Below are 27,781 nucleotides of genomic sequence, written 5' to 3' on the forward strand. Positions count from 1 at the left end.
TCACCAAGTACTGAACAGACTTCAGGCTCCTTCAAGTCATGTGGAGTGATTTCCACTCACCATTGACCTTGCAGGATGGAGAAACCCTGCAAGCTTTCTCAAACATGTACCAGGTTTAAGGTGGAGCTGACAATGTTTCCTTCAGGATACTTATTTTGTACAGTTTATACAAACTCTGGATTCAGTCATATGAACTTCCAGTTGTTTTCAACCCTTGTCGAGGTTGATGAAATGTAACACATATTCCACGTTACCTGCAGAAGTACCATATCGAAACTGTTGCCATATAAACAGATTTTAAGGATGCAGAAGTTGAGTTGAAAAGGTTTTTGAAGAAGAAATATTTTAATATTGTTTTTCTTTCATATGTACTTCAAACTGTTACATTTCAAATTAGTTACATTTTGACATCCGGTTGTTCTCCTAAAGCCGTGGATTCTGAAAACACTTAAAACAGTTACACAAAAAAATAAAACGGGTACAAAATCCTACACCTCCTTGAACATCCTGTAACGAACTTGTGTTTCCGGAAATGTTTGGAGCCGAGGGGTATTCTCCCAGCTGCATTTCCTGCCCCAAATGGAAAAGAAGAAGCTTTTGACGCCAGCAGTTTGTTTGGGATAATCAGTTTCTACTTGTTCAGGTTGCTCAGGGGGATTTCAGGAGGATTGCAGGAGGATTGCAGCTCCTTTGTTGTCTTTGCTGATTTCTAATAGCTCTGATGTGATGGACTTGAGCGCCGATTTCACCTCTGCACCCACAGACTTGTCGCAGCTTTTGAGAAGGCTGAACACAAGAAATACAAAAGATACAGTTAGTTATTATCCTTTAAAAAAAAAAAAAGGAGGATTTGGACAAATAATTTGATAATATTCTTGCACCAAATTGTGTTTTTATACAATATAAATGTAATAGCCACATCCTGGGAATAAAATGGCAAATCAGGTTTCAGAATGAAGACTTGGTAAAAATGAGCATGTCTCTACTCCGACTGACCTGCAGAGCACCATGGCTCCTCTGTTGACTTTCACCCAGCTCTTTAATTTATCTGCTCCAACTGTGTCCACCAGAATCCTGCCGAACCGCTCTGAGAGGGTGAGAGGAGTACTCGTAAACGAGGGGAAGCAGAAAGAGAGCACGGCAGTACACATAGGTGGTCAAGCATCTTAAGTTCCTACCTTCTTTTCCAGCTTCTGCCAGTGTGACGTCCTGCTCTATGAGCCATTTAAGCACCAGGTGTCCTGCGGGATGTTCCGCCACGTGAAGCTGAAACAAAAACGGTGATGAAGCTCAAAGACTTTACAATAAACAACTTTTATTTCATTCCAGTAGCGAATGAGGCACTGTTGTCACAACCATGTTCACATTACCTGACTGACCTATAATGACCTATATCCATTTTTTTCCTGTTAATGTGACTCTGACCTGATTGTATTTGTTTCAAATAGGCATAGACAGAAACCCAATCGCCAAATCTGATTTTTATCATTGTAATTGTGTCACTTCATTATCCGTATATCCACTTTGTGGCCTAACAGCCCGAGTTAGAACAGACACATGCAGCGTCCGGCCTGAATGTCATCTACCTGCACAGGTTTGAGTTCAGCGTGCATGCTGAGAAATGCAGAACTGCCAGAAATGCAGAACTACCCAGCATTGTAAAGCGTCATAACTGCAATGCGTTTATTAATGATGATAAAGGACCGCAGTGTGTGGTCTCTGCATGTACACCGTCTACACACCTTTCCGTTGCTCCCTCCCGGCACCAAGTCCTGACTGGCCAGTTGAGCCACGGCTGTCATAGCAGGCCGCAGGTCTCCACAGGCTGATGCCAAGATGTCACTGATGATGACGCTGGTAGCCTTGTCCGTCACCATGGCTTCAGCGTTTTCACCCAGGTAAGTCAGCAGGGCAGGGGAGACGGCTTCCAGCAGCTCCTTCCTTCTTGTAGCTGCGTCCTTTTTACTAGTGAGAAGCAATGAAACAAGGACAAATCAAACCTTTTAGCACACTTTACAATCCTTACATCATTAACTACTAATTATTCAAGATGGAGATGTTTCCAAATCAATGACCTAGGACCAATGGCTCCAGTACAATGAAGATGGCCACCATTTTAGATGCATATCTACAAGGAGACTTGTCTTATACTTATAAAACGAAGTATTAGAAAAGTCAAAGAACGTAAAGAACGTCTTTCAGAAGGTCTTCTGGTTAGAGAATAAAGAAAACAGTTATAAGATCAAGGGTAGCTCCAAGTCTGTGGCTGCAGGTAAACTTAACAGACTCCGTTGTTACCTCTGAGTAGGGGTGTAATAATATATCGTGCCACGAAATTTCGCGATACAAAAACGTCACAATACGTGTCGTGGAGGTGACAAAGTGTATCGCGATATTGGGTTATTAATATTAATCTATTGTGTTGACTAGAAACGCACATCCGACCGCGAGCGCAACCGCACCTCGACCCGCGGACCAAAATCTTACTCCGCTCAGAAGAAACTAGTCCCGTTTTGCGGTCCCGTTTTGAGCTCTGAACCTTTACTTATGCAAGGCTGGTGTAGAGTTAAGCCTTACCTTATTAAATTAAACCTTTTTCGGGTCGTGAGTAGGATAAACACGGGGACAACTTCTGCTGAGCTCCAGTGTACTTTAATGTCCCTCAACAGTGTAGGATTTTAGAACATCAACACAGCACCTAGTGCCGTACTGTGGCGTATCACTCCGCCCAATCTAAAACAGACTAATCACTACAGATAAACTGACTAGTGTCATTATAGTCCCTGATTTACATCAGAATATAAAGAATATATTTATAAAATAATGAACCCTGAATTACCAAAATAAACTTAACAAAAATAAATCTCCTCTTACACTTATAAGGTGAGCATGAATCAATCTTTTTTATGATGTAAAATTGCATGTATTTATTTACTTTTATTTAATTTTAGTTGTTACATTTCTGGAAAAGAAAAAAGTCAAATCATACATGAGAGAAACTATTCAGTTTGTGGCAAAATATTTGTACTTGTATGAAACTGAAGATCATAATGCAAACCTGACATTTACTTTTAGTTCAGTTTGTGGAAAATGGTTGGCCTGGCTTTCTCTTTAAAACTTAAACAGTTATAAAGCATTACAAACTGTAACAATAGGCACAGTATTGTTTTGTATTTTGTGTCTTTCAAATAAAATACATTTTTTCCAGTCATATGTTCCTCATTCAAGGTTGATAAAAAAATACTGCTATAATATCGTATCGTTATCGTGACCTCAATATGGTGTATCGTACCGTATCGTGAGATTAGTGTATCGTTACACTCCTACCTCTGAGTGTTTCCATCTCCTTGCTCCAGCACCTGGATGATCTCTGGCAGCAGGTGAGATGGGTCTCTCGGGCTCAGCAGGTACAGGAGAACCTTTTTCCCGTACTTATTCCTGATGACTTCATCCAGAGATGACAAAATCTCCTGCTCAAATCAGACACAGGTGAGGGTCAGATTATTTTTAAAAGACTAAGGAGTATTTTTAATGTTAAGATATACATTTTAATATACTTTAAAAGGAAAAATCAGATTTATAAGAAGCTTTGTCTTGCTCTTGCCGTCTCCTGTCCCCACAGTATCACTGGCAAAAACCGTACTAAAGAGATTGTAACGTTAAAAAAAAAAAAAAAAGAGAAACTCTGTAAGGGCAAACCAGGATAATGAAACAGGCCCATCACCAACACCACTTCTGTCACCCAGATGCTGCCTATAATCAAACACTGACGCAGTGCAGACTGTTGGTTCTGTGTGAATTTCAGAAAGGGAACGGTAGCCGGTCCTGTGTCTGTGCTGTACCCCTTTTACACCAAGCTGGTTCCAGGGCTGGTTCTGGGCTAGAGCCAGACTTAGCACCAGTTCTTTGGTTTTACAGCCTAAGCACCGGCTCCTGGCTCTCAAAACTGGTGCTACGCCAGCCCCTTTGAGCTGCTGGGCCAGGCGTAAGAACCAGTTTTTCGTCGGGGGCTGGGGGCAGGGCTGGGGACGGTGTTACTGAACAACCAAAGCAGAATAAACACGGAAGAGCGCCGTTTTTAAACAACGGAGCGTTGAAGACGGCGGTTAAGTTAGCAGACTCTTTTATTATTACATCCATTTATTTAATAATGGATGTAAAACAGAAGCAGCAGTGGTCTACGGTACAATCCATCAACAGTAACGTCGGCGGGCTCCGTGCCCGCCGATGGAGCGCAGCCCATCCCATGGGCCCCCAGCCCATCCCCGCGGGCCGGGAATTTTTATTAAATAAATGGATGTCATAATAAAAAGAGTCTGCAAACTTAACCGCCGTCTTCAACGCTCGATCCATTTATTTAATAAAAATTCCTGGCCCGCGGGGACGCCTCCCAGCCCGTGGTTCTGGTTCCGCGTTAAACCAACGCAGAGCCTACGGCGTATGTTACGTAACCTACCAGGTTGGGGATCTTAAAGGTTACTTTTACGCCTGAAAAAAATATTAAAACTTAATAAAGTGCCATATTAACAGCGCTACAGCGGGAATTAAAACAGCTTTTAACTGTCTGCTTCCTCATATGGTGTGACGATCGACGCAGAGCCTACGGCGTAGGTTACGCGGCGACGGACGCCGTACCCTACGCCGTAGGCTCTGCGTCGATCGTAATTCCGAAATTTTCAGAGCAAATTTCTTAACAGGCGTTATTTGGATAAACTGAGCCCAGGTTGGGGATCTTAAAGGTTACTTTACCTGAAAAAATATTAAAACTTAATAAAGTGCCATATTAACAGCGCTACAGCTGAAATTAAAACAGCTTTTGGCTCTCTGCTTCCTGATCAGGGTAGGGATGAAAACGAGGGGGCGTGGTGGTGACGTATACAGTAACGTGATGACGTAGCTCTCTGGCCACTAACCAGCTTGTGTAAAAGCAAACGGTTCTTACTTAGAACCAACCGCGAACCGGCTCTAGCACCAGCACTAGCACCAGCCCTGGAACCAGCTTGGTGTAAAAGGGGTCTAAGGGGCTTCACCTTAACGGGACAAAACAACGTTACACAGGAGATGCCCTGAGGTTTTACTGAATATCTACAATGCAGCCTCGACTCTCCTCCCTGGACGGTTTCACAAACATTTGCAATTCATACGACCGAACCATCACACATGTTGAACCTCCTGAGGGGTCCATTTCACCAAGGGGGTTATTTTGAAGCTCTGAGTATCGTGAACCTGAACCTCGGGGAAACTTAACAGCAACCAAGAGGGTTCAAGTTCTACCGGTTTCATAAAGTGGGGTAATTATTACTCAGTCTGTTGCCATGGTAACCAACTCTGTAGTAATACTGGTCAAGAGCAGGTTTACTTTAACATACGCTGAAAGACTTTCTATCCCGTCCCCTTCACAAAGCTGAAACGAGTTCAGTTTCATCAGACAAATCAATAATTTAACACGCATTTGAGACTTCTGAAGGATGACATGTGGCATTTGTGTCAGGAAAGTATGTTCAAGATCTGAGCAGATCGTTTAATGCGATCAAACCAGCCATGACTTGTAATCATAATTAGAGGTGTGGCCATTTTTCTTTCTTGTTTCTCACAGTTAGCCTACATGATCTCATCCTTTTGTACATGACAAATATCACCAACAGTATGTTCATACTTAAAACAAAAAAACCTTCATTAGCTATTATTTATTTGTAAATGTCTGTTTTCTTAACAATGACGTGGATACTGAATGTAGCAATTTTTTTTTTCTCATTAGAAAGTGAATGATGCAGAACTGAGAGAAAAGTGGCCTGACTCATAGATGGACCCCTGTCACCTATGTCATCTTCAACCATTTCAAGGTTTTTATTTTCACTCCCAGGATTGCACCTACATGAAGGCAAATATTGAGAACCTCTCCATTCATGGGATATTATAAACAGTCAAATATTTTAATTTGCCTATGCATTCACTCGCTCTGCATTCTTCTACCACGCCAACTCTCTTTCCTCCGCCACAGCAGGTATGTTTTTTTTGTTTGAACATGTGCTGATATTCATCATGATGTAATCTACAGAAGTTCAAAACAACAACATAGATCCAATTAAAACAAGACCTACTAAAGGCTTCTGAAGATGAGAACCATGATATGGAAAAAAGCTATAAAGTAAAGTGGCATCAATTAGTCTCCTATATTTATGTGTGGATCTTCAAAACGGAGCCGCAGCCTTGACTGATGTGGACTTGAAACTCCCTACCAGTCACTCAGAATCCAAAAAGCCTTTTGGACGACAGAGCTGAGTAAAGAAGTCCAGTCGCCTTTGATCAAGCTTTTCTAGGATAACCTAGAACCTACTCCAGTGTAATAATATAATCCTGTTGAAAATCTTAAAGCTCCACTTACTGAGAGAACTGCCTGTCTGACCAGTTTGGTGTCGTCAACACAGTCAAACATCGCTAGAAGAGCCAGATGAGCAAACTCCCCCTGTGGACGACGAACAGTTAGTGATTCTTCAAGATGTTCAGTTTTCTTTTATTTACTTGATTAAATGAAACAGCACTGCGAAACTCACCATGGCAAACTTCACCATAAACGTCTTCAGGGTTTTGATGATGACTTTTCTGTCCTGAAACATCAAAAGTTGCACTTGTTTAAAAAAAAAAAAAAAAAAGTGATTATTTGAATTCCTGCCATCGAGAAGCCAACTCTCCATTGCTTTAATCTGCACAACTCTCATCTCAAATAGTCCAATGTATATTTGATTAGACTTAATGTATTCACTCAGCTGTGGCTATTTAATGCAAATAAGGCAGCTAAAGATACACTTATGGATTTATTAGATAAGAAATGATTGGATCTACAGTGACCACAAATGTAACATTTAGACATATGAACATAAAGCAATATCTATATATGAAAAACTATATGCAGCCTTTACATTAATATATATCCAAATCTGCATACCCTCCATAAAGGTGAAGCTTTTAAAACATAAAGACAGAAACAACAACATAAATGTCATCTTTAATGTAATACTCCAACCAACAGAAATCCAGAGAAAAATAGAAATATTTAGTTATTGGGCACATTTAAAAAGCAGAACTTTTATTTTTGTTGGAACATCACATAAAAGATCAGACATTAATGATGTAATTTCTGTGTGTAAATGTTTTTATATATGTAATAGAGAGGGTGTGTGTGTGTTTGGACACCTTAGCTGTTCCGTGCCACAGGCAGTGCATTGCCACTCGGGCACCGTCATGCGTGTGAGCCATGTAGACGACGGCCTCTCTGATGGACTCGATCATCTCCTGCACACGCCAGCAAACACAGATAAAATTAGAGATCAGAGAAGCAATGTGGAGTCCTAAATACAGTCATGATACCCTCCAGCACCACTGTACCCGAGTTCAGAATATTACTAATATGTAGAGATGCACCGATCAGGATTTTGAGGGCCGATCACCGATCTCGAAAACCAGTATCGGCCGATCCCGATTTTGCCGATCACCGGGTGAAATCCATAAATTCGTCAATATTGTTGTCTCATGTACACGACACTGACATTGTATTATTAGGTATAAAAATTAGGATATTAGGTGTAAACTCTGTTTATAAAGAGTAAGTGTAGTTTAGTAGCTTCAGCTTTCCTGTGGTAATAATTATGTACAACATGTACCAACACAGACAACAGCAGACATGTCACTCTCTAAAAGTTGATACAAGTTGCAAACTATAAACCTTAGTTTTCCTGTGGAAAGAGGAATTAAATCTTAAAATAGAAATTAATTATGAATTATTAAGCTTTGTGAAAGCTTTAGCGGTAGCATCAGCCGCGTGTGAGGAAACTATTGTGAGTGAAGCGAAACTCTTCACACTAAAACTCCAAATGTCACTCGTGAAGCGACTGACATGATTGTCGTCCTGCATGAGGCTTTGGACTGTAAATATTCTGGTAAAACTCCGAGGGGATTTCATCAGTGAAATATTTACGACGCGGCAGCGCGCACCGCGGATCCAAGCTGCAAACGTGTTTAAACCCGCTCTTCTACAACAGAAAGCAGCTGATGAGCAAAGCATATGAATTAATTACCTTACGATGTAGTTCTTTATTTTTCTTCCTGTCATTTATAAGTCTCTGTTACAGGTGTTACAGCTGAGTTAGTGCCGTTGCGCGCGCTCCTTTTTTTCTCTCCCTTTTTTCTGCTGCAGCCAACTTTGAAAACTCAATATAGCCTATTCTGTGTGAAGAAATTTCAAATGTCTTATCAGCTTCGTTGTAATGAAATTCTTTTGTAACATTCCTCCTCATGGTATCTCCTTTGGACACACTTTGCAAACTGCAAATTTGTTGTCCTTTTCCGACATTGTAAAACTCCCGCACCGGCGAGGCCGAAGCCTCCTCAGGACTGCTCGGTCTGAGATGCGGGAATGCCCGCGCGGGCGGGCGGGGGTTTGTTGTTGTAAACGTCATCAGATCGGCCGCTCTGAACTACTATTTTCCGATCTCCGATCAAAACCGATAGGGCCATTATCAGCCCGATCCCGATCAGGGGCCGATCGATCGGTGCATCTCTACTAATATGGTGACGCCCAGGTCCCAAACAAAGATTTAGTGTTCATACTCCACCAATATAATACTTTTGAAGATTACAGCTGTACAAATATTCCTCCTCTTACCGATCTCAGCTTGTCAGGTGCAAAAAGGAAGAAATCCAGGAAGACTTTGTGGACCAAAGAATGTTTGATCACTTGTTCTCTGAAACACGAGAGACAACAAGGGTCGGGGTGAAAAACAGGAAAAACAAGGAGATAAAAACAGAAAAACAGCAAAAATATTTCAACTTTATCTTTAATTTAACCCTTGAACAAACAAATCAAGAAAACATATCTGATTCCCAAAAAAAACATTTCTTTGTCTTCAATTTCTTTGCGTTGAGTATGAACCAAAGATATTTCCCATTTTGTCACGTAAACTTCTTTTCATTAACAAGACCAAGCAAAAGCCATGTCGCACACGGCGTACAAAGACATTGCTGAGGAAGAAGATGGTACGTGTGCTAGCGCTTCCACAGGAGGGAATGTGTGTAAAACAAGACAAAAAAGTCATAACTACCCTCTTAATGGTCATTTTTGACCTGCACATGCTTTTCAGAAACATTGAGACAAAACAATTGTCCCCCTTTTATCACCAGGGCTTTTGTGAAGTAGGTTGCGGGTTTGAAATTGAAGAACGGATGAATATTAAGAAATGAAGACATCCCAAGAGAAAAACACCACATGTTGCCACCGCAGAAGGCCTCTTTGCTCCTCAAAAACTTCTCTTTTCAACCAAATACTCATCGAAACATGTGATCTCAGCAGGTGCTTATACTAAAGTCAGTATGGTTTAACTCATTAACATAAATCCACAATGTTCCAACTATTTCTGGAATGTTTGCATCGTGAGATCCAAGAATGAATATTCACGTCAAATGAAGTTGACGATCATTTGTGATCAAATGTGATTTAATACAATCAATGATATAAAAATCTATTTAAGATTATGGATATGGATTTTTTAAATTTCAAATCTGATTCAGGGTTGTACCTAAAAAATATCAGAAATCAAGGAATGTTTGGTTGCTAAATAATTGAAATAAAATTAACTATTAAATGTGGTTGATCAACAACTCTGATTCTGGGAAAGAAAAAAATAAATAAATAAAAAAAAAAACCCACACAATCTTAAATTACAAGTGTTCTGCTGTTTTCTGGTCTTACTTCTGGGCCATGGGTGTGAGAATCTGCTTCATCTCGTCCATGATGTAGTTCAGCTTTTCCGGGTTTGCCTTCAGAACCTTTTCAATGGTGTTACACTCGGACGACTGGATACAAAGACGGACAAAGTTGCACCACAATCAGCACTCGCACCCCATAAGAAACTGAACTGCCTCCTCCCCCATCAGGACCAACTTTATCCGTCCCCAAATGGTCAAAAAACTTCATTAAGAGCCTCTTTTAAATCGGATGACTCAGGATTACAATTACACTAATGCTGCTTTTTATCCCCTTTTTTTTTGAGTGTTCAGCATTTTCCAATGAAACTAAGAAACTAATTAGTGCTGGGCGGTATACCGGCGGTATACCGGTTCATACCGAATACCGGTGTTTATTTTTCTTATGATATGAATTTTTCATATACCGAAATACCGGTGAGTATGTACAGTAGCGTACACAACGTTGGGAACGCCGCGCCGCGGAACGTAGCGCCACTGGACACTGTTTGTGAGGGGACTGTTTAGCAGTAGTGATGCACTGATTGTTCGGTAACCGAAATTGTTCGGCCGAAAATAGCAAAAAAAAATAAAACACTTTCAGTGTTCGGTGGAATAAGTGGGAAAAAAAACGAACAATTAATAACGGCGTTGTAATATAAGGAAATAGACTGGCCGCTCCCGTACCGGTTGCGCACTACAAACATAAATCGTTGGCCAACCAAAAAGTAACCACATAAGAATTTTACCTAACATTCACCAGCAGGTGGAACCAAAACAACATAATGCTGGGAAATTAAAAAATGTTCAGTTTTTTTATGTTCAATAAATATTTTCTACCTTGTAATTTTGTAAAATATTTTTTTCTTTGAAAAGCATGCCTAAATCAAATTTATTTGATTTATGCATCCTCCTCATGACAGTAAAATAGGCCATTCTAAGCCAATTTACTGCAGCAATTCCTTTCCAAATCATTAGAAAATGTGGTTAACACCCAGTTGTGCATGAAAAAAAAAATACCGTGATATACCGTGAAACCGATATAATTTTGAAAAATACCGTGATATAAATTTTTGGTCATACCGCCCAGCACTAAGAAAAATTGTAAGAACAAAAAACAAGCAAAGCAAGTTCCTGAATTGTTTGGAAGGTGCTTGCAGGTCAGCTTGGTGTGCGTACCTTGCAGACAGTGTAGGTGTTCCCATACAGCTCATCAGAGAGGAAGAGCCTCTGACCGAGCACGGCTTTGTCGTTGTAGGCGTACTCTATGATGGATGAGGCGGCAGCATGGCGAAGCATCGTCCGAACGTGACCCTTAAATGTTTGGATCACACCTGCAACTACCTCCTTGTTTCTATGGAGGAAATAAAATGAAGTGATGATTTAACTCTCCTTCTTGGATTCAGTGGAAAAGGGAAGTTAAAGAAGCTGGTTTGGGCTCCCTTACCCGTACATCAGTAGTTTTTTCACCACATGTTTGCCGTACATCGATTTGCACAGAGAAATTACATCATCTGCAGGTGAAAATAAAACCACAGAAAAGTAAGTAACCTGCAGTGCAGACGAGTTACTGCACTTGGGGTATCACGCACAAAATGAACAGAAAGAGCAACGTGAAAGTTTCCAAAGGCGGCCAGCGATAAATGTGGCGCTCACCTTTGACGTCCTCAAACACTTCCTGTCTCTGCTTATGGCTTCCAAACTGGATGAAACACTGCAGGACCCGCACAGAATCGTGAGCAAATGCCATCTGGAGGAAGAGAGCAGGCTCACATGACAATTCATCACAATTCATAAACTGAGGACCAAACAGAGCTGAGCTACTGAGACTGGGATGGATGGACATATTTAATTAATTTATTAGTATTTTTTACATCCCAGTTAATTCGCCGACCTGATGCGCAAACATTATTAGAAAAAAATGTTATAACACAGACAATTCAGCAGCTGACAGTTGATTATAAAGGATGCCGCCCCCCCATCAATACCATAAAAATAAGAACTCACCTGTTTGATCTTCCCCCGAATCAGATCATGGAGCTGGTTCATCAGTTTCTTCTTTTCCTCCTCATCACACTTCTTCCTGTTGACAAAAACATCATCTGTAAATCAGCAGTTGACCAGACAGATACAATCAGTCGTTCAGAGTGACATCATAGGAGTCTAATTACAAAATCACCCCTAAAGCCGGGCATACACGGTGCGATTATCGGCTCGTTTTGAGCAGATTTTCTAGTCGTGCGACTATTTTTTGGATCGGGACGGATTTCGACCCAATCGTTGGTCGTGCCTCGTGCAGTAAACGTGGGGTAACGACGAGAGATTAACACCTCACGACGAGCTCCCGATCACGAATCGTGAGGTCGCAAGAAAATCAAGCGCGTTTGAAATCCTGGTCGCTCCTCGTGAAGGAATCTCACAGTTGAAGCAGCTACGACCCGACTGACCTCATCCTTTCACAGAGAGCATGCACAATCTCTGATGTCACGTCAAAAACTATTATTTGTAGTTTAAGTGTCGCAAATTCACATTACAAATCATGTTTTAATAGCAGAAAAAAAAAGACCGCATTTCCACGTACGGTGCGCGTCGCCGCGTACCCTACGCCGTAGGCTCTGCGTTGGTGTAACGCGGAACCATAAATCAGCTTTTAGTGTGTGCTCTGTGCTGTTCTGAACACTTCCCTCCGCCGAGACACAACTTTTGCGGTATGCGTTCATTGTTGAGTCTAAAAATGATGCGCAGTGCCCACCCAATCAGAAACAGTACAGATATTTGGGGATTTTTTTTATATATATATAAAAAAATAAAGGATCCCCATAACCTTTGATCGGGTGGGCAGGACGCACGTTTGGGTGGACACAGCCCACCCCTGCCCCAAAACCGCCCTCGAGTTCCAGTAACAGAGGTCCGACGTGAGGATTATGATCGTATAGTGTGAGCAGACGGAGCATCAGAGCATCGCGTCGTACAGTATGAGACCATAAATCGTGGGCTGTGAACTTTTGAACTCCGCAATCTAGTCGTGCAGTGTGAGATGGGGCAGTCTCACAAAAATATTGCACAGTGTATGCCCAGCTTTATGAAAACCAGGATTCTGGTCTCGTGTGTGTTGTTTCTGTATGTGGTTGGAAAGAATGACCCCCCCGCCCCAACCCAGGCTGTTTTTTGAGGGGCAACACTTTAATATATACCAAAGACCAAAGTTAAATTAAAAGGGGCATACCCAGAAGGACACAAACACAGATAAGTGTACATACTTCCTGAGGTCTCCCCACAGTTGTTTGGACTGGCAGATGATGTCAAACATTTCATTCCTTTCCCCCTGCTGTCTGGTCTTCTTCAGTTCCTTCTTCTTCTGGTGTCGGTTCTTCAGGTCCTCTTGGGACGGTCCTGCATTCCTTTCCGATTGAAACTTTCCTTTCTTGAACTTCTTTGCTGGACCTGATATCAGACACAAAAACCAGAAATCACAATTTTATGTTGTATGGACAGTAGAGCAGCAATCACAAACACTGCTGGTTACACAATTCAGTGATTATGTGAGTGGTTATTTTTCTATTTTACAAAGCAGAACACATGTCCAAACGTGTGGAAAGAGAAGAACAATCACAACATACAAGGAGATATAGTCAATAACATTTCAAAGGTTCCACATAAAACATTTTCTCACCGTCATCCTCTTCCAGTTTTCTCTTCCCCTGCAGCCCTTTCCGAGCTTTGAAACCGCCTTCGTTCCCTGGTCCGCTCTTCTTCTCTGTGTTGTGTGGTTTGAAGGGCCTTTTTTTGCCTGCTTTGTTTGCTGGTCTCCCACCAAATTTGGTTCCGATGGAGTCTGGATGGAGTCAGACACAGCATTGAAAAAGCTTGTTCCAGGCAAGGGTGCCTGCCGTAGGATGATTTTGCACATGCTTTACCTTTTCCTGTCCGGATAGGCTGTTTTCCACCTTTAGGACCAAAAGATTTTGTGGATGTGGGCTTCATCTTTATGTAGGAGTGGGAAGCTGACAGACAGAAAAACAAAGAAATAAACCAGGTTTACACAACAAAGTTTCATACCAAAGTCGGGTATCTACGGATCTGGAGTTCTGTGCAAAACAACAAGATCCTTCAAGTGTATGTTAGCACAGCGTCAAGAGGAACGGGCAAAACTAGTGGTCTTTGTGATCTAGAAAATGCTGTGAAATCTTTTCCAAAGTATTTGAAGTTAAACATTCTACAGTGAGAAGTTGTCTAGTCATTCAAGACACTTGCCAGCAAATGTACGGTAAAACTAAGATCAGACCATGCAATGCTCTGAGAAATTATAAAAACAACAAAAAAGCCTCACTGATCATCTTAAATCATAAGTTAGACATGATAGTACAATTAGTAATCCAATTCATTATCAGCACAAGTATGATTTATTTGGAAAGGTTGAAACTATGAACACAGGTCCTAAAAGCTGAATCATAATAAACTATAAGAAATTTGGAGCAGTGTCCTTGAACTCCACTGTATACCAATTTGCCTCTAAAATGTGAGGTCTGATAGCTGATGAAAATATGTTTACGAAACATGACAATGAACATTAGCACACTAGCAACTATATATCAAATTCCTATCCTCTTCTCTTTTTTTTAATGAATCAAGATGTTGCAATGGCCATGTGAAAATCCAAATATCAAACCACTTCAAGTGCTGAGGCAAGAGTGTATAAAAGCTTTGCACAAGTCAATACATTGGGAAAATAAATTAAAAACACCATAATGAAATAAAGTGATGTTGTAAAGAATGGGCCAAAATTCCTCCACAAAAATGTTTCTAACTCCAATATGTGCGATATTGCAACATGTGCAATATCTGTCTACCTCATACACTTCCTACCTGCTTTTTTTGCACTGTTTTTCTTTCTTTCCCGTACTGCACTACTTTTTATTTTTCATTCCAATGTATATACTGTTTATATTTCGTAATTATATATTTTGTACCCCTCCCCTGCATGTGTGTGTTGAGTGTACTACTGAAATAAAGGACAATCTTATCTCAATTTTTTTTTTTTTTAGGATCGGTTTCGGTAACAAATGGGACAGCAAGATAAAACAAAATTGAAAAAAAGTGATTTGGCTCCTCCACATTTGTACCTCTCTATATAAAAAGATACAAAAATAATAAAATAAAGATTTAAAAAAGTGAACACTTACTTTTGCAAAATGATTACACTTTGTGTACTAGGCATGGGGCGATATACGATATTATCGTATATCGCGATAAAAAACGGCTGCGATAACGTTATCGTGGGGTACTGTAATTATCGCCAATTTTTTTTTTTTTGGTCACACAAGGCTACCAGCCAGGTAGAAGCCAGTGTTATTTTTTCATGTATTTTATTAATATTATTTATTATTATTATTTATTTAATATTTTTTCAGAGAGTAGTACAATCCGTGTGCATTTGACTACTGTGGCACTTTATTTTCACTCAATCTTTGTGTTGGCCATGCAGCTTTTGTTTTGTATACTACAGAGCAGTGCCTTTATTTTATTATTTTTCCAGAGAGCCGTACTAAGTAGCAGGCAGCGAGCCACTGTTAAAGTTTCAGAGAGTAATACAATCAGTGTGCATTTGGCTCTACTTTGTCACTTTATTTCTATTTGTCACTTATTTCTTTCGACTCTCAGGGAAGTATTTTCTTACAAAAAAAAGAAAATTCAAATAAGCACCGGTACCGGTACTATAGTTTACACTTTGTAATGCATAACATTTACAGTACACTATTTGTTCTCTACCTCAAATGTCACTGTGTTGAGAATGATTTGAGAATAAATGTTCTGAAGGAACCAGTGGATCCACGGTTAGTGTTTTTCCTTGCATTTTAAGAATTTTATAAGCGACACGCTAATATCGTGATAATATCGTAATCGTGATATTTTTGTCCACTAATATCGTGATATGAAATTTTCATATCGTCCCATGCCTATTGTGTACCGACCTCTGCATTGCTGCAATCTCAAACTTCATCCACACACCCCGTACAGACCCCTACAAACATTATTCTTTTTTTATTTATTTATAATTTTTATTTACTTATTTATATTATTTTTTTTTATCTTTTTTCCAGTTATTTTGTTTTGCATGTACCATAATCATGTACTGGCAGCACTTTAACATTTACCTATTTATTATTATTTATCATGTACCACAGCAGGTACAAAATAGCACTACAGCACTTTAGTTCTCAAACCATTCATTTCCCCAGCACTGTTTTTGTCGTCATTGACCTCTATTGTGAATGCATATGCCATGTTATGTGTGCTATATTGTTTATTTTTTTGTGTGATTGTTATTTGTATGATTTTGCTGATTACATCTGGCAGGGGGACTACCGATGTAAACCAGCCTATGGCTGCAATCTGGGTGCATCTACATTTTTTTTTTTTTAAATGCTGATTGATGTACATTGTCCCTTACCAAATAAATAAAGTGTTTGTGAGAAATCTCCTAAATTACTATAACAAAAGTAAATTTAGAGATCGAATTTTGGAATGTCAGAATCTTAAGTTAAACTTGTGACAAAGAAGCGAAGGAAATAAATACATATTTACATTGTAAAACAGAAAACGTGATTTAAGAACATGCTGTTTTTGGCAACGAATACACGAGAAGTATGCACATACTAATTAAGATACATACCGAATCACAAATATGATAAAGGCATACGTCCTGTTTTGTAAGTTATTTATATATCTTTTTGGACAAATTAACATTTTTAATACAAAGCTCTTCTGTAACCCACTGCATGTAAATGATCCACTATTTTGAGCTCGAGAAAATAAAGGCGTCAGACTCGTATGACACAACCATTTCTTGCAATACGAAACATTTTTCAGACCCCAGACAACTAGCGAATGTTCAGAAGTAAGCGTTTTCACAACCACAAACAACATTATATTAAAAAAGTAACATGATAAGGAAGATTATTTCAAACCGACTCACGTTTCCGACTCCTGCACGCCACGTGTTTTCCGTCCCTAGTTTACGGCACAAACGGTCCAATGAAATGGAGGCACCGCTGCCGTAAAACATAGGTTGTTACGACAGCTCTTTAGGAACGTTTTACAATATTGTTCTGACTCGTTTACACATTTGTCACATTCATATACTTTAATCCATCTGCGATATTGAATATTATTACAATGACGTAGTAATAACAATGTACGTGTGTTTGTATGTCGGGCCGGTAGCGGACGGTAGTAGAAGCCACATTTGTTTACAAATGGTATTTAAAGAGACAGGACCCGTAAAGGCTGATTCATGGTTCCGCGTTACACCAACGCAAAGCTTACGGCGTGCGGTACGCGCGTTGCCGCGTGCCCTACGCCGTAAGCTACGCCGTAGGTTCTGCGTCGATTTAACGCGGGACCATAATTCAGGCTTTACTGTGTAGATGCAATCTTTAAAAATCTAAAAAAATCTTAAAAAGTTATGTAACTGTTTACCAGTGATGAATTAATTCAGACTAATGCGGTCCTCTTCACATTCACAACCGTTTTATTATGTTTGCAAGCGCTTGAAATGGGCAAGACGTTTGTTTTTAACCACATTACCCATAATGCTTTGCAGCGGGTCAAAGTTTCACGTTGCTTAGCAACAGACTAACTGTTAAAAAAAAAATCTAGATGCAACAGGCGGTGTCCGTTAAATGTTAGTTATTGTTATCCAGAAAAACGAAAACAGATGTTTCGGGTAATTGTTAGCTTTATGCTAAATAAAGAAATCCGCCGTTTCTAATTTCTAAGTCAAATTACTTTAGAAAATGGAAATTTTAGATGAAAACGTAAGTTCCGTTTATAAAGAGGCTGAGACAACAAACAGAGATCTACCAGAAAATGCTGAAGGTAAGATAAGACGCAGCATCGCATCTTAATATCACTTTATTTACACCATAATTTACATTTTGAACCTGAATTATTAAAAAGTCCTCAAATTATGTAGTGGAAAAACTGTTTGCTCACATGATGATGATCACAGAACCAGTGACAGTAGAAAATCCTCAACTGAAATGTGAATATTTAATGTCAGTTGGGTAATAAAAATTATGTAAATAGACAGTGTAATGATACCAAGCAATTGAGCTTTGCTTGGTATCTGTTGGTTATGGAATACTGCTATACAGACACTAGGGGGCGCAGCGTCTGAGCAGATCACCTGACGAAGTAGAACCTTTTGAGTCGTCCTGCCTGTAACTGCTTTTAGAGATTTTGAGAACAACTGCTACATAAACCTGCCTGCATCTTCAAGTAACCGTGTTGTTATTGAACCCACACCACACAAAAACAATACAGACAGTGGCAAATTTAATCTGCTGTCTATTGCCTGTTGTCTACAACGCTCAGCACACAGATTTTATTTTCTAAAGACTGAGGCAAGTTACAATGAACTTGAAAATTCCTTCAATTTTCTTCCTCACAGGAGCCATTACCGAACCCTCAGCGGAGCAGCTGGTACTGGATGGAGAACCAGAGAAGCAGCTCCCCATAGACATGTTCTACAATTATGAGGAGCTTTCCTCCAGACCATACATCACACCTGACTCTGAAATCCAAGAGAACCTCCTGCACCTCTTGTATCCTTATTTGCCTAAATGTTTAAAGAAAGAAAGAAAGAAAGAAAGAAAAAAAAGAAAAAAATAACTACTTGCTCCCATTATATCTCACAAATAGGAGGAAATAAACACACGCACGTGAAAGACAGTCCATATATGCATTACCCTTGTTTGCGCTCAGTCTTTTTTTCAGCCTCAAAGAAACGTTTAGTAGTGATGGTTCAAGACTTCCCAGGCTTGGGAAACCAAAGTCTTTATTGTAATCTACTTCTTTTATTTGTTAAGATTTGATTTTGAGTCTCATAGTATGTTTAGATGATCATTATTTAGATATTTATTTAATATTTTTCATATACATCACCTACTCCCTACCAAAAACAGAAGAGATAACTATGCATGTGTTTTTGATACCCTGGAGCCTATGCCAGCTGTTAGATCAATAGTAATATTAAAGATTATGTATACTCTATAATGGAACACAATTTATACTGGTATAGCGCTGTGGGCAAGCAAATACTTAACTTCATGATCACTATAAGACCTTTGGTAACATAATACACATTGTCAGGAATACACAAAAAAGACAGAAATAAAAGATACTAAGAGTGAGGAATTATTTGTCAATAATTCCTCCTTTTATTTTAACAAAATATGCTGTACAATCAAAAGTGCAGAATCCAAAGGGAATGAGAGCACTTGAGATTACAACAACTATCATTACAATCTTCTTCTTGAGTTTGTCAACGACCAGGATGTCCCTCTTAAGTTGGATAGCCATCACCAATTTATCGATCTTGATGTGGAAACCAGACCTTTCATTCTCCACCACACTTAGGGCCTGATTTACTAAAGGTTTGCGTGCGTAAAAACGTGTGCAAACTTGACATCACCCGCAAACCAATGTGCAAGCTGATCTACTAACAGCGTGCAAAGAGGACTGCGCCTCTCAAATGAGCAAAATAGCACACGCTGTTCATTTAATACTTTTGCCCTGATGAATAATCAATATGGGGCGTACCCGCCAGAAATCGCTAAATACTGGGAGGGGAAAATGCAAATATCTCCTTTTACCACACGCAATGAGATTTACCAAGCCTGAAAGTTTTTGCGGGGATTGTGATTGCGTCTGTATTTAATAAGTTCGAAAGGAAGGTGCTAATCTGCCCAGCATTACGCAGGGATGCTTGTTGGTGCCTGATTTGAGGACTGGGGTGGGGATGGCTCAACTTGTGGTGAGGATTCTCCACATGCAAAAGGAGAAATATTTTATTTGAATGTTAAATCGAGTATTATTCAGCAAAAGGTTGCCACAGGAGGCAAATTAATTTTTTTTATTTGTGATAATAAATAAATCACGTGTTTTCATGGAGAAAAAAGTGTTTCTTATTGTGCGCCTATACTTGTTCTGCAGTTGTCATACCCCGGTGTTGTGCCGTATTCAGCACCCCTGCCGTGAAAAGAACCCCCTCGTCTGACAAAAATGATATTCTCATTCCGTGTCATGTTCTGTTTAGCGTCCAGTTTTGTGTTAATGATTCATGTTTAAATGCGCTCATGGATTCCACAATAGTCATACTTTCCCACAATCACAGTCACACATAACAAAAATCGGGTAAATGGTTATTGATGTCATTAATTAATAGCCTGCTTACTGTGTTGTCTTCCATAATATTTGTAAATATATATATTATAAACTCCTAAGTATGTGTTTGTGTGAGTGTGTATATATAAATATATTGAAGTGTCAGTGTGTTGTTTTTTTTCTTGGTCTACTTATCATTGAATATACGAGGGGGTGCTTTTCACGGCAACAATTTGCCTCTTCCACTAATATCTCTAACTCCAACTCGTCAAATTTCATTTTGCGCTCGCAAACCGTAAGACACGCAACACCTCATTTAAATACTGCGGTTTGCACCTGTTATCAATTGCGCACGCAATCTTAGTTGATCACCCGCAAAACACACAACAACAGCACGTGCAAACCTTTTCAGTGCACACGCAATTAAGTACTCTTTATTTAGGATCTTAGTAAATCGGGCCCTTAGTGCGAATTATCTCCCATCTTGATTTTGAGACTTCCAACATTTATTCAGTACATATATTCCTGTGCACTACTACACCTACTTGGTTATGGTGATCCATGTATGCCATACCTGCCGGCATCTTACATTCTCCTATTTTTATGCTGGATTGTCTCTGCGCAGACTCTCTTTGCAACATTCTGGAGCAGGGATCTTCTTTGATGGGGCCTTTATTGCCCTCTTGCTCAAGGCCTGTTCTTGCTGTGATTCATGCCCTAGTGATTTTCTTCAGACCAGCCTTTTCCAGCCACTGATAGGACTTCTCAATGTCAACCTTTTCAGTCTGCTGAGATAAATGGCTTCTTTTTCCAATATGGTTGCTCCTCCATCTGTTATTCCTCCTCATAGGATATCTGTAGGCTACTACACCAGTGGGGGGTCTGATTCTTGGCAGGGCCTACATGTTGATGGTCTGGACTTTGTTTCCCATTCAGCGGGCTCTTCAGGATCTGCGTTACTTCCAGGTACATGGCTGTGGCCAACTTCAGAATCCTCACAGCCTCCTCTTAGTTGCCTTTGACTATAGGTATTTGCAGCTGTTCTGAAGTCTGATATGTTCCTCTCTGGTTGTTCAACCCCCTTAGTTATCATTATTTCCCTCTTTGATGTCATTTGAGTGCATTTAACCAGCCAAATGACATTCCAATATCATGGTGTAGTAGATGAAATACCAGGTGAATATTCTGGTCAGATCGGGTGGATCAGTGAGTCGATGTCTTGCTTGTTTTGGCATACAACTTGATGCCATCCACTTCAGAACCAGTTCCCAAAGCCACTATGTGCAAGGATCTGGCTGAGAAGGTTTAAGCATTTGCAGAAGAGCAGTGGGGACAGAGCATCTCCTTGGAATATACTTCAGTTGATGATAACTTGTGCAATAGTCTTTGGGTTGGCCATAGGACTGTTTTCCATAGTGCCATTGAACAGTCGATGAAGGCTCTCAGTGTCCCGTTGATGCTCAAAGCATTCCTGTATCCACACGTGCAGCATTGAGTTGTTAGCTTTCTTATAGTTGATCCACATAGAGCACAGATTCCAGCAAGTGTTGTTCATAACACCACATTCACATTCTGTATCAGACTTTCAGAACCAAACATCCCACTTTTTGAGCATATAATATCAGTCACTGGGTCCTTGTGTAGTAGCATTCCAGTGGTCCACCATTGTCCATGTAAGTCTTATATTATATACTCTATGGGCCCGATTTACTAAGATCCTAAATAAAGAGTACTAAATTGCGTGTGCAATTTTGCGCATTTCAGAGACGCAGTCGTCTTTGCACGCTGTTAGTAGATCAGCTGGCACTTTGGTTTGCGGGTGCTGTCAAGTTTGCACACGTTTTAACACACGCAAACCTTTAGTAAATCGGGCCCTATGTATTGATACTCATACTGTACATTACCACAGTTGAGAACAGCAAGGGATGCCAAACAGAGGAAGAGGCAAACAAAGATGGAGCACCACACACACAGAACCAAGGCACCAAGGAAAACACAACATAACAAAGACTAACCAAAACCCTTTATACAAATCTTATGTACTGTGAAGCATCAGTAAATATTATATTGATCCTTAATTTCCCATGTAATTAGTCACTCCTTTGGCTATGACAGTGGGCGCAGGGCAAACCTGAAGCTGCTGGATGACAGAACTCTGATATTTATAGCAGGGAACCTGCTCGTCCTCCTAGATTTTTCCTCCAAAGAGCAGAGATTTTTGCGTTCCTGTGGTGGAGGAGGAATCGGGGCCATTACGGTAAGATGGCTTTCAAACTGGCTTTTTAGTGAAGGGTAATACAATCAGCCTGGGATTTACAGCAATTAGAAAAAATGGATACGTTTACACAAACGCTTTGAAGCTTTGGGACTTATGGAAGTAGAAGATTTATTCATTGCAATCTGTTACTGGGGAAATACTGTCTTGTTTTCCTGTCTTATGTCTTAAAGGAGGAATACAGTATAATTATACACTGATGAATTGTTGTAAATAAATATCAGCGCTCTATTTATTTTCAATTGAGCACATCTGTCTGGGTAAAAATGAAAAAGGTACATGTCAGTTTTTTCTCTCTTTTTTTGTTTTGTTTACTTGTACAGTAACTTTGAACTATAATGGGCCCTGGCTCATGTGGGAGCCTTTTCTACAGAACTGTCTTCAATTTCAATTAAAGGAGCTTGAGGCCGGATTGTTGAAAAAAAATCTGTATACATTTTAAGTTTTCTAGTAATAATGTCAGATGAAGCGTTCCAAACCCAAAAGAATGATTCCTCTAGTGTATCTCTCCGTTGCCTTGAACAGGCTGTGTGCTGCAAAATGTGCTGCAATTCGGTCCCGAATTTCCCGCGCTGGGCTGCGGATGTGACGTCACATGACGCTGCATGTGCGTTCTCCCCGTTCTCCCGTGCCGGCTTCACTGTTGGCTGCAGTACCCCCAACGGCCGTCGTGGTGAAGGGTGGCGCTAGAGAGTCTCATTTCTTAAAAGGAGCCTCATGCTCCTTTAAATTCTAACATATGTAAATAATATATTTCATTCATCTTATTGATTTTAAACTTTTTGTGGTACATCGGGAATCACTTAACTGTAGTAGTTTGCAGTTTGAAATACTCATAAAATACAAATAAAAAAAAAAAAATTTTCTTTAGTAATCCCACAATGAGGACATTCTTCCTCTGCCTTTAACCCATCTCTAGTCAAACTAGGAGCAGTGGGCTGCTGTTTTTTGAACAGCGTCCAGGGAGCAGTAAGGGTTAAGGGGCCTTGCTCAGATGCAATTCAGGGGCTTGAAACTCGGCTAGCACTCCCTTATGTGAATACGTTTTCCCAAATACAAAATAAAAATGTATTCACAATGCCTTAATGAAACACTTCACTCGAATGATGTGAAGTTGATTTGTAGTAACAAATGTTCTTGTGTGTGTGTGTGTGTGTGTGTGTGTGTGTGTGTGTGTGTGTGTGTGTGTGTGTGTGTGCGTGTGTGTGTGTGTGTGTGTGTGTGTGTGTGTGTGTCTGTGCTTGTAAGGTTCACCCTACCAAAAGCCATTTTGCTGTAGCAGAGAAGGGATACCGACCCAACATCATCATCTATGAATATCCTTCACTAAAACCATACCGGAACCTTAGAGGTAAATATGGCCACGTTTTATGGACTTGTACGTAATGTTTTACATTATTACATTTTCATGCTGTAATGCTGACATGTTTATAGGTGGCACAGAGCTGGGATATAGCTCTGTGGACTTTAACTGTGATGGCACCCTGCTGGTCAGTGCGAGCGGTACACCCAACTGTATGCTGACAGTGTGGGACTGGAGGCAGGAGAAGGTTGTGCTGAGGTCTACGCCCATGTCCAACGAGATCTACCGAGTCAGCTTCAACCCATACAACTCGGACCTGCTCACATCATCAGGATTTGGACACATCAAGTAAATGGCATACTGAATCCACCCAAATCACTGCTTTAAATGAATTGAATTGAATTGAATTAATGCTTAAAAGTCACACAATAAGAGCACTTCAAAATTTTGCAATGGGATTCTAAGATTGACCTTAAAAAAACACATTAAAAGGAAAATTACAAGTGGACCTCATATTTGCAACTTGACACTTTGGAAATGTCTTGTTATTCCTTTCAAGAGACAATTTTCTATTGCTACTACCTTATGATGAAAAACGTTGTAATGGAACATACTAAAAAGGAACAGAGACCTATGGGCTATCGCAGCACCTTCTCTCAGACAGACACGATTAAGCAAAAGCAAAGTTAATTCAATGCTGATGAATCATGGTAGGACTATTCAAGAACTGTTTCAAGCTGTGTTGAAGAAACTGACCTTCTCAAAGTGGTATGTAGTTACATTAGACTACAATTCTTAATCAGCATCAGTCAAAATCAGTGGTATGGAAATTAATTAACTTGGTAATCACATTGATATGGAAAATTACACTGGTAAAAGACTGATTAAACTCACAGTTAATACACTGGAATCAAACGTAATATCAAATTAAAGAAAATGTTGTCAGAATAAGGCCGTGGTATAAAGAGAGGACGTAGAGCAATTCAAACAAATCAGTTGAACAAAAATGTGTTGGTCCACTGACGACATTTATAATGTTGGTGGGTAAATCAGAATCAGCTTTATTGGCTATATATATATATATATATATATATATATATATATATATATATATATATATATATATATATATATATATATATATATATATATATATATATAAACATGAGCTATAGGCCCAAGAAGAGAAAATCAAATGAAAATAAGGAACTTCTTAAAATACATTATCAAAAAGCTGTAGGAATATCAAATCTGACTGTGTTATTATTAGATGTGAGTTTCAGATACCATGATGGAATGAACTTGTATCTGGCAATTTGAAGGCAAAGTCCTTCCTGGCACAGTTTGTTCTACAAAGTTCAGTGCACTTGTTTAACTATTTAGCTACAGGAGGCAGCAACACTGCAAAACCAGAAGTGCAATCCAAGGATTTCAGCCATCCAACTTCAGTTTCTGCTTATTCCTAATTACGGTCAAAGGGATCAGCTTGAGCCTGCCCCAGCTCTCTTCAGGCAAAAGGATACATCCTGGGCAGGTCACCAGTCCATCACAGCGCCACATATAAAAATGCAACCAGACCTACAATTTAGAATCATCAATTAACCTAATATACTCGTTTTTGGACTGTGAGAAGCAGTATGTAGGAAAAACCATGCAAGCACAGACCAAAAATGCAAAGAACACTGAAAGGCCCTTGTTGGGAGTTGAACCAAGAACATTTGTGCAATGTGGCAACAGTGCTAACCACTATGGAAGAGTATTAGGGCCAGGCAGGAGAAAAATAAAAATAATATTGGAGAGGAGGAAGATTTTTTTTTCATTATGCAATTCGATAAAAAAGTCGAAATGTTGATAAAAAAATCGAAATGTCGAGATTAATGTTGAAGTACAATTTCGATAATAAAGTATGTTAAAGCAGCACAACGGAACTTTCAGCTTTGTTGAGTTTGGCGCCTCCTTTGGACAAAAATCGGTAGTGCTTTACCAGAAAGAACACTCCATTTCCCATGAGCACCAGCGCGTACTGCCGGAAAACCCCCTTCCCCGTCGCTGCCATGGATCTGGTCGCTGCATTTGTTTTGATGAGAGAAGGCGGGACAGACTTTCAAAACTACTTTTGTTTTCAGCGGTCGTTTGCAGGATGGATAGCGAAGAGGTAATGTATCTATTTTTGGTTAAACAATATAATATGACGATGTTGAAAAACACTAAGTTCAACTTGGTTTTCAGCGAGATAATGCGCCCTACAAACTCATACGCTCTGCACCTTTTTCCTGTCACGTTTTTTAGAAGGATTTCGTCATAAATTAGTTGTCCAACATACTTACTGACAAAATGAAAAAATACTTTATAACCTGTGAATAACTGAATGCCCATTCCTTATATTTTGCAGATCAGCCCTGCACAATTTTACAGTTCTCAGGAAAAATACTAGAAATGTTCTATACATTTTCTTTGCATTGCATTATTTCCTCTAGTGCTGTTATTCTATTCAATTGTATTATTATTTTATAAAGCTTCCTCATTGCGAATTACACATTTTTATGATCACTATTATTTTTCTGTCTGTTGTTGATATTGTCAGTAATTTTAGAATTACCAAAACCCAAGACGAATATGTGAAAACATTCTAATTTTGATTCTTATTGAACATAGAACTCTACATTTACATTTGTATCATAACAATTATGTCTCTTGTTTTATCAGGAATCTGCTGTTCCTGAGAACACCTTTACCTCTACCTCATCAGAGTTTGAACCCCCACAAAGACGGAACCAACACGCAGCATATATATCATATATATATATATATATATGCATATATAAACATATCGCCAGTTTGTGCTCTGGCAGCATGATGTTTGGAAAATAAGAGACACCTCCAGACCCAATGGGACAGTACACTGACTGGTTTCAGGGCTCGCCGTCTTCTGTAGAATGGAACCTTTATGAGGATTACTGCAAATATTTTGATATTGTTTTTTTTTGTTCCATTTTTTCCTGTACAGTTGTTTTTGTGTGTGTTTAAAATAAAGACATTTGTGCAAAACAAGACAGACTTTTATTTACACACCTTTCAGAAAATAGAAAATTCTTGAACTTTGTCATTTGCATAGTGACAGCAGTTATCCCATACATACTTATTATAAACAATAAGTAATCTGTATCACAGTAGCAGTAATGAATAACAACTGTATGACAGGATAAATTACTGTGAATAAAGTAAACAAGTGTAAATAGAGTAGTAGAAAAATAAACTAAAAATAATGAACTGATAATAAAAACTGAACTATGAAACAGTGTAAGAAGTTACTGTGAATAAATATAATGACTATAGTAGCAGTAGCGTCTTGTGTCCATCCATGTTTCGTGCTGGGAGAGTCCGCGTGCGATTCACTGCTGGAGTGTAGGAAAACTCTTCCCTGCATGAGGATGTGATTCTGGAAGTTTTCCAGATCTGATGTAGTCCTGCAGAGTGTGAGAATAAAGATACAAAAACATTATGTCTTTCTGATAATTACTGACCTATAAATCATTCAACATATTTTGTTGATCACAAGTTTGAATTTTTTTCTTTGTTGAAGTCACTGTAATTACGCAGACAGTAAAAGCAATTAATGTATAGCTATAGAAAAATTAGAGAAATGTATATATTTATACACTCACAAGATAAAACGACACATTATAAACACCATATAAGGTTTCTTTTACTACCGTTGTTATTATTTTAATATAATTCCAACAAAATAGATTTATTTTATATGCTTATATGGTTTTTATATTGTATTCCTTTTATCTGGAAGTGTATACTTTGCCTATATATTTCATTTTTCTGGCTATATTTTACTATATCTACAAATGTGTTGCTTTTACCATCAGTGTATAGGTATCTGTATATACAGACTTGAAGAGTCAAAAGGTTTACATAGATATTGACATTTGATACAGTAGCAACACTTACAGCAGCTGTAGTAGTTTCAGGATAAATAATAATAATAATAATGATGACTTGGATTTATATAGCGCCCTTCTAGGCACCCAGAGCGCTTTTTACAGAAATCATTCATTCATACACATCCTCACAGGTGGTGGTAAACTACATCTGTAGCCACAGCTGCCCTGGGGCAGACTGACAGAAGCGTGGCTGCCATATCGCGCCTAACGGCCCCTCCGACCACCACCAACATTTAGGATAATTGTTTTTGTAAAACACACTGACATAGGTGTTGACAAAAGTGCATACCTGGAGGTGATGAACGTCTTTACATCCTTCAACCATCTCTTGTCCAAGACGACGGC

The 27,781-nt window shown here is 39.4% G+C and overlaps 2 protein-coding genes across 2 annotated transcripts in view; one reads left to right on the forward strand and one right to left on the reverse strand.

Annotated features, from left to right (window-relative positions):
* Positions 1-326: 326 nt before the first annotated feature.
* pum3 (pumilio RNA-binding family member 3) lies at positions 327-16,753 on the reverse strand. Its single transcript, XM_061733497.1, has 18 exons — positions 16,715-16,753; positions 13,656-13,742; positions 13,412-13,573; positions 12,999-13,182; positions 11,746-11,821; positions 11,395-11,488; positions 11,186-11,252; positions 10,918-11,092; positions 9,746-9,849; positions 8,663-8,741; positions 7,195-7,293; positions 6,555-6,608; positions 6,386-6,466; positions 3,328-3,470; positions 1,743-1,965; positions 1,179-1,266; positions 997-1,087; positions 327-786 (listed from the first exon to the last, which is right to left on the reverse strand). Exons 2-18 carry the CDS (start codon positions 13,720-13,722, stop codon positions 660-662), a joined length of 1,914 nt encoding a protein of 637 aa, XP_061589481.1. The 5' UTR covers positions 13,723-13,742; positions 16,715-16,753; the 3' UTR covers positions 327-659.
* A 781-nt stretch (positions 16,754-17,534) lies between these two features.
* LOC133454474 (cilia- and flagella-associated protein 44) overlaps positions 17,535-27,781 on the forward strand; it is a 35,616-nt gene continuing 25,369 nt past the window's right edge. Inside the window, exons 1-5 of the mRNA XM_061733203.1 lie at positions 17,535-17,616; positions 18,191-18,344; positions 22,000-22,162; positions 23,429-23,531; positions 23,615-23,831. Coding sequence (XP_061589187.1) covers positions 17,535-17,616; positions 18,191-18,344; positions 22,000-22,162; positions 23,429-23,531; positions 23,615-23,831 — 719 coding nt within the window. The remainder of the gene's footprint in view (positions 17,617-18,190; positions 18,345-21,999; positions 22,163-23,428; positions 23,532-23,614; positions 23,832-27,781) is intronic.

The sequence above is a fragment of the Cololabis saira genome, chromosome 11 (genome assembly GCF_033807715.1).
Source record: "Cololabis saira isolate AMF1-May2022 chromosome 11, fColSai1.1, whole genome shotgun sequence".
NCBI lineage: Eukaryota > Metazoa > Chordata > Actinopteri > Beloniformes > Belonidae > Cololabis > Cololabis saira.

Bases quoted from the DNA above. Each gene is read 5' to 3' on its own strand.
- pum3 (XM_061733497.1), bottom strand. From the start codon at position 13,722: ATGAAGCCCACATCCACAAAATCTTTTGGTCCTAAAGGTGGAAAACAG. The intron at 9,850-10,917 runs GTACGCACACCA...CTTTGTATCCAG, and splicing joins ACACCTACACTGTCTGCAAG to TCGTCCGAGTGTAACACCAT. The intron at 787-996 runs GTCAGTCGGAGT...TCTTGTGTTCAG, and splicing joins GGAGCCATGGTGCTCTGCAG to CCTTCTCAAAAGCTGCGACA.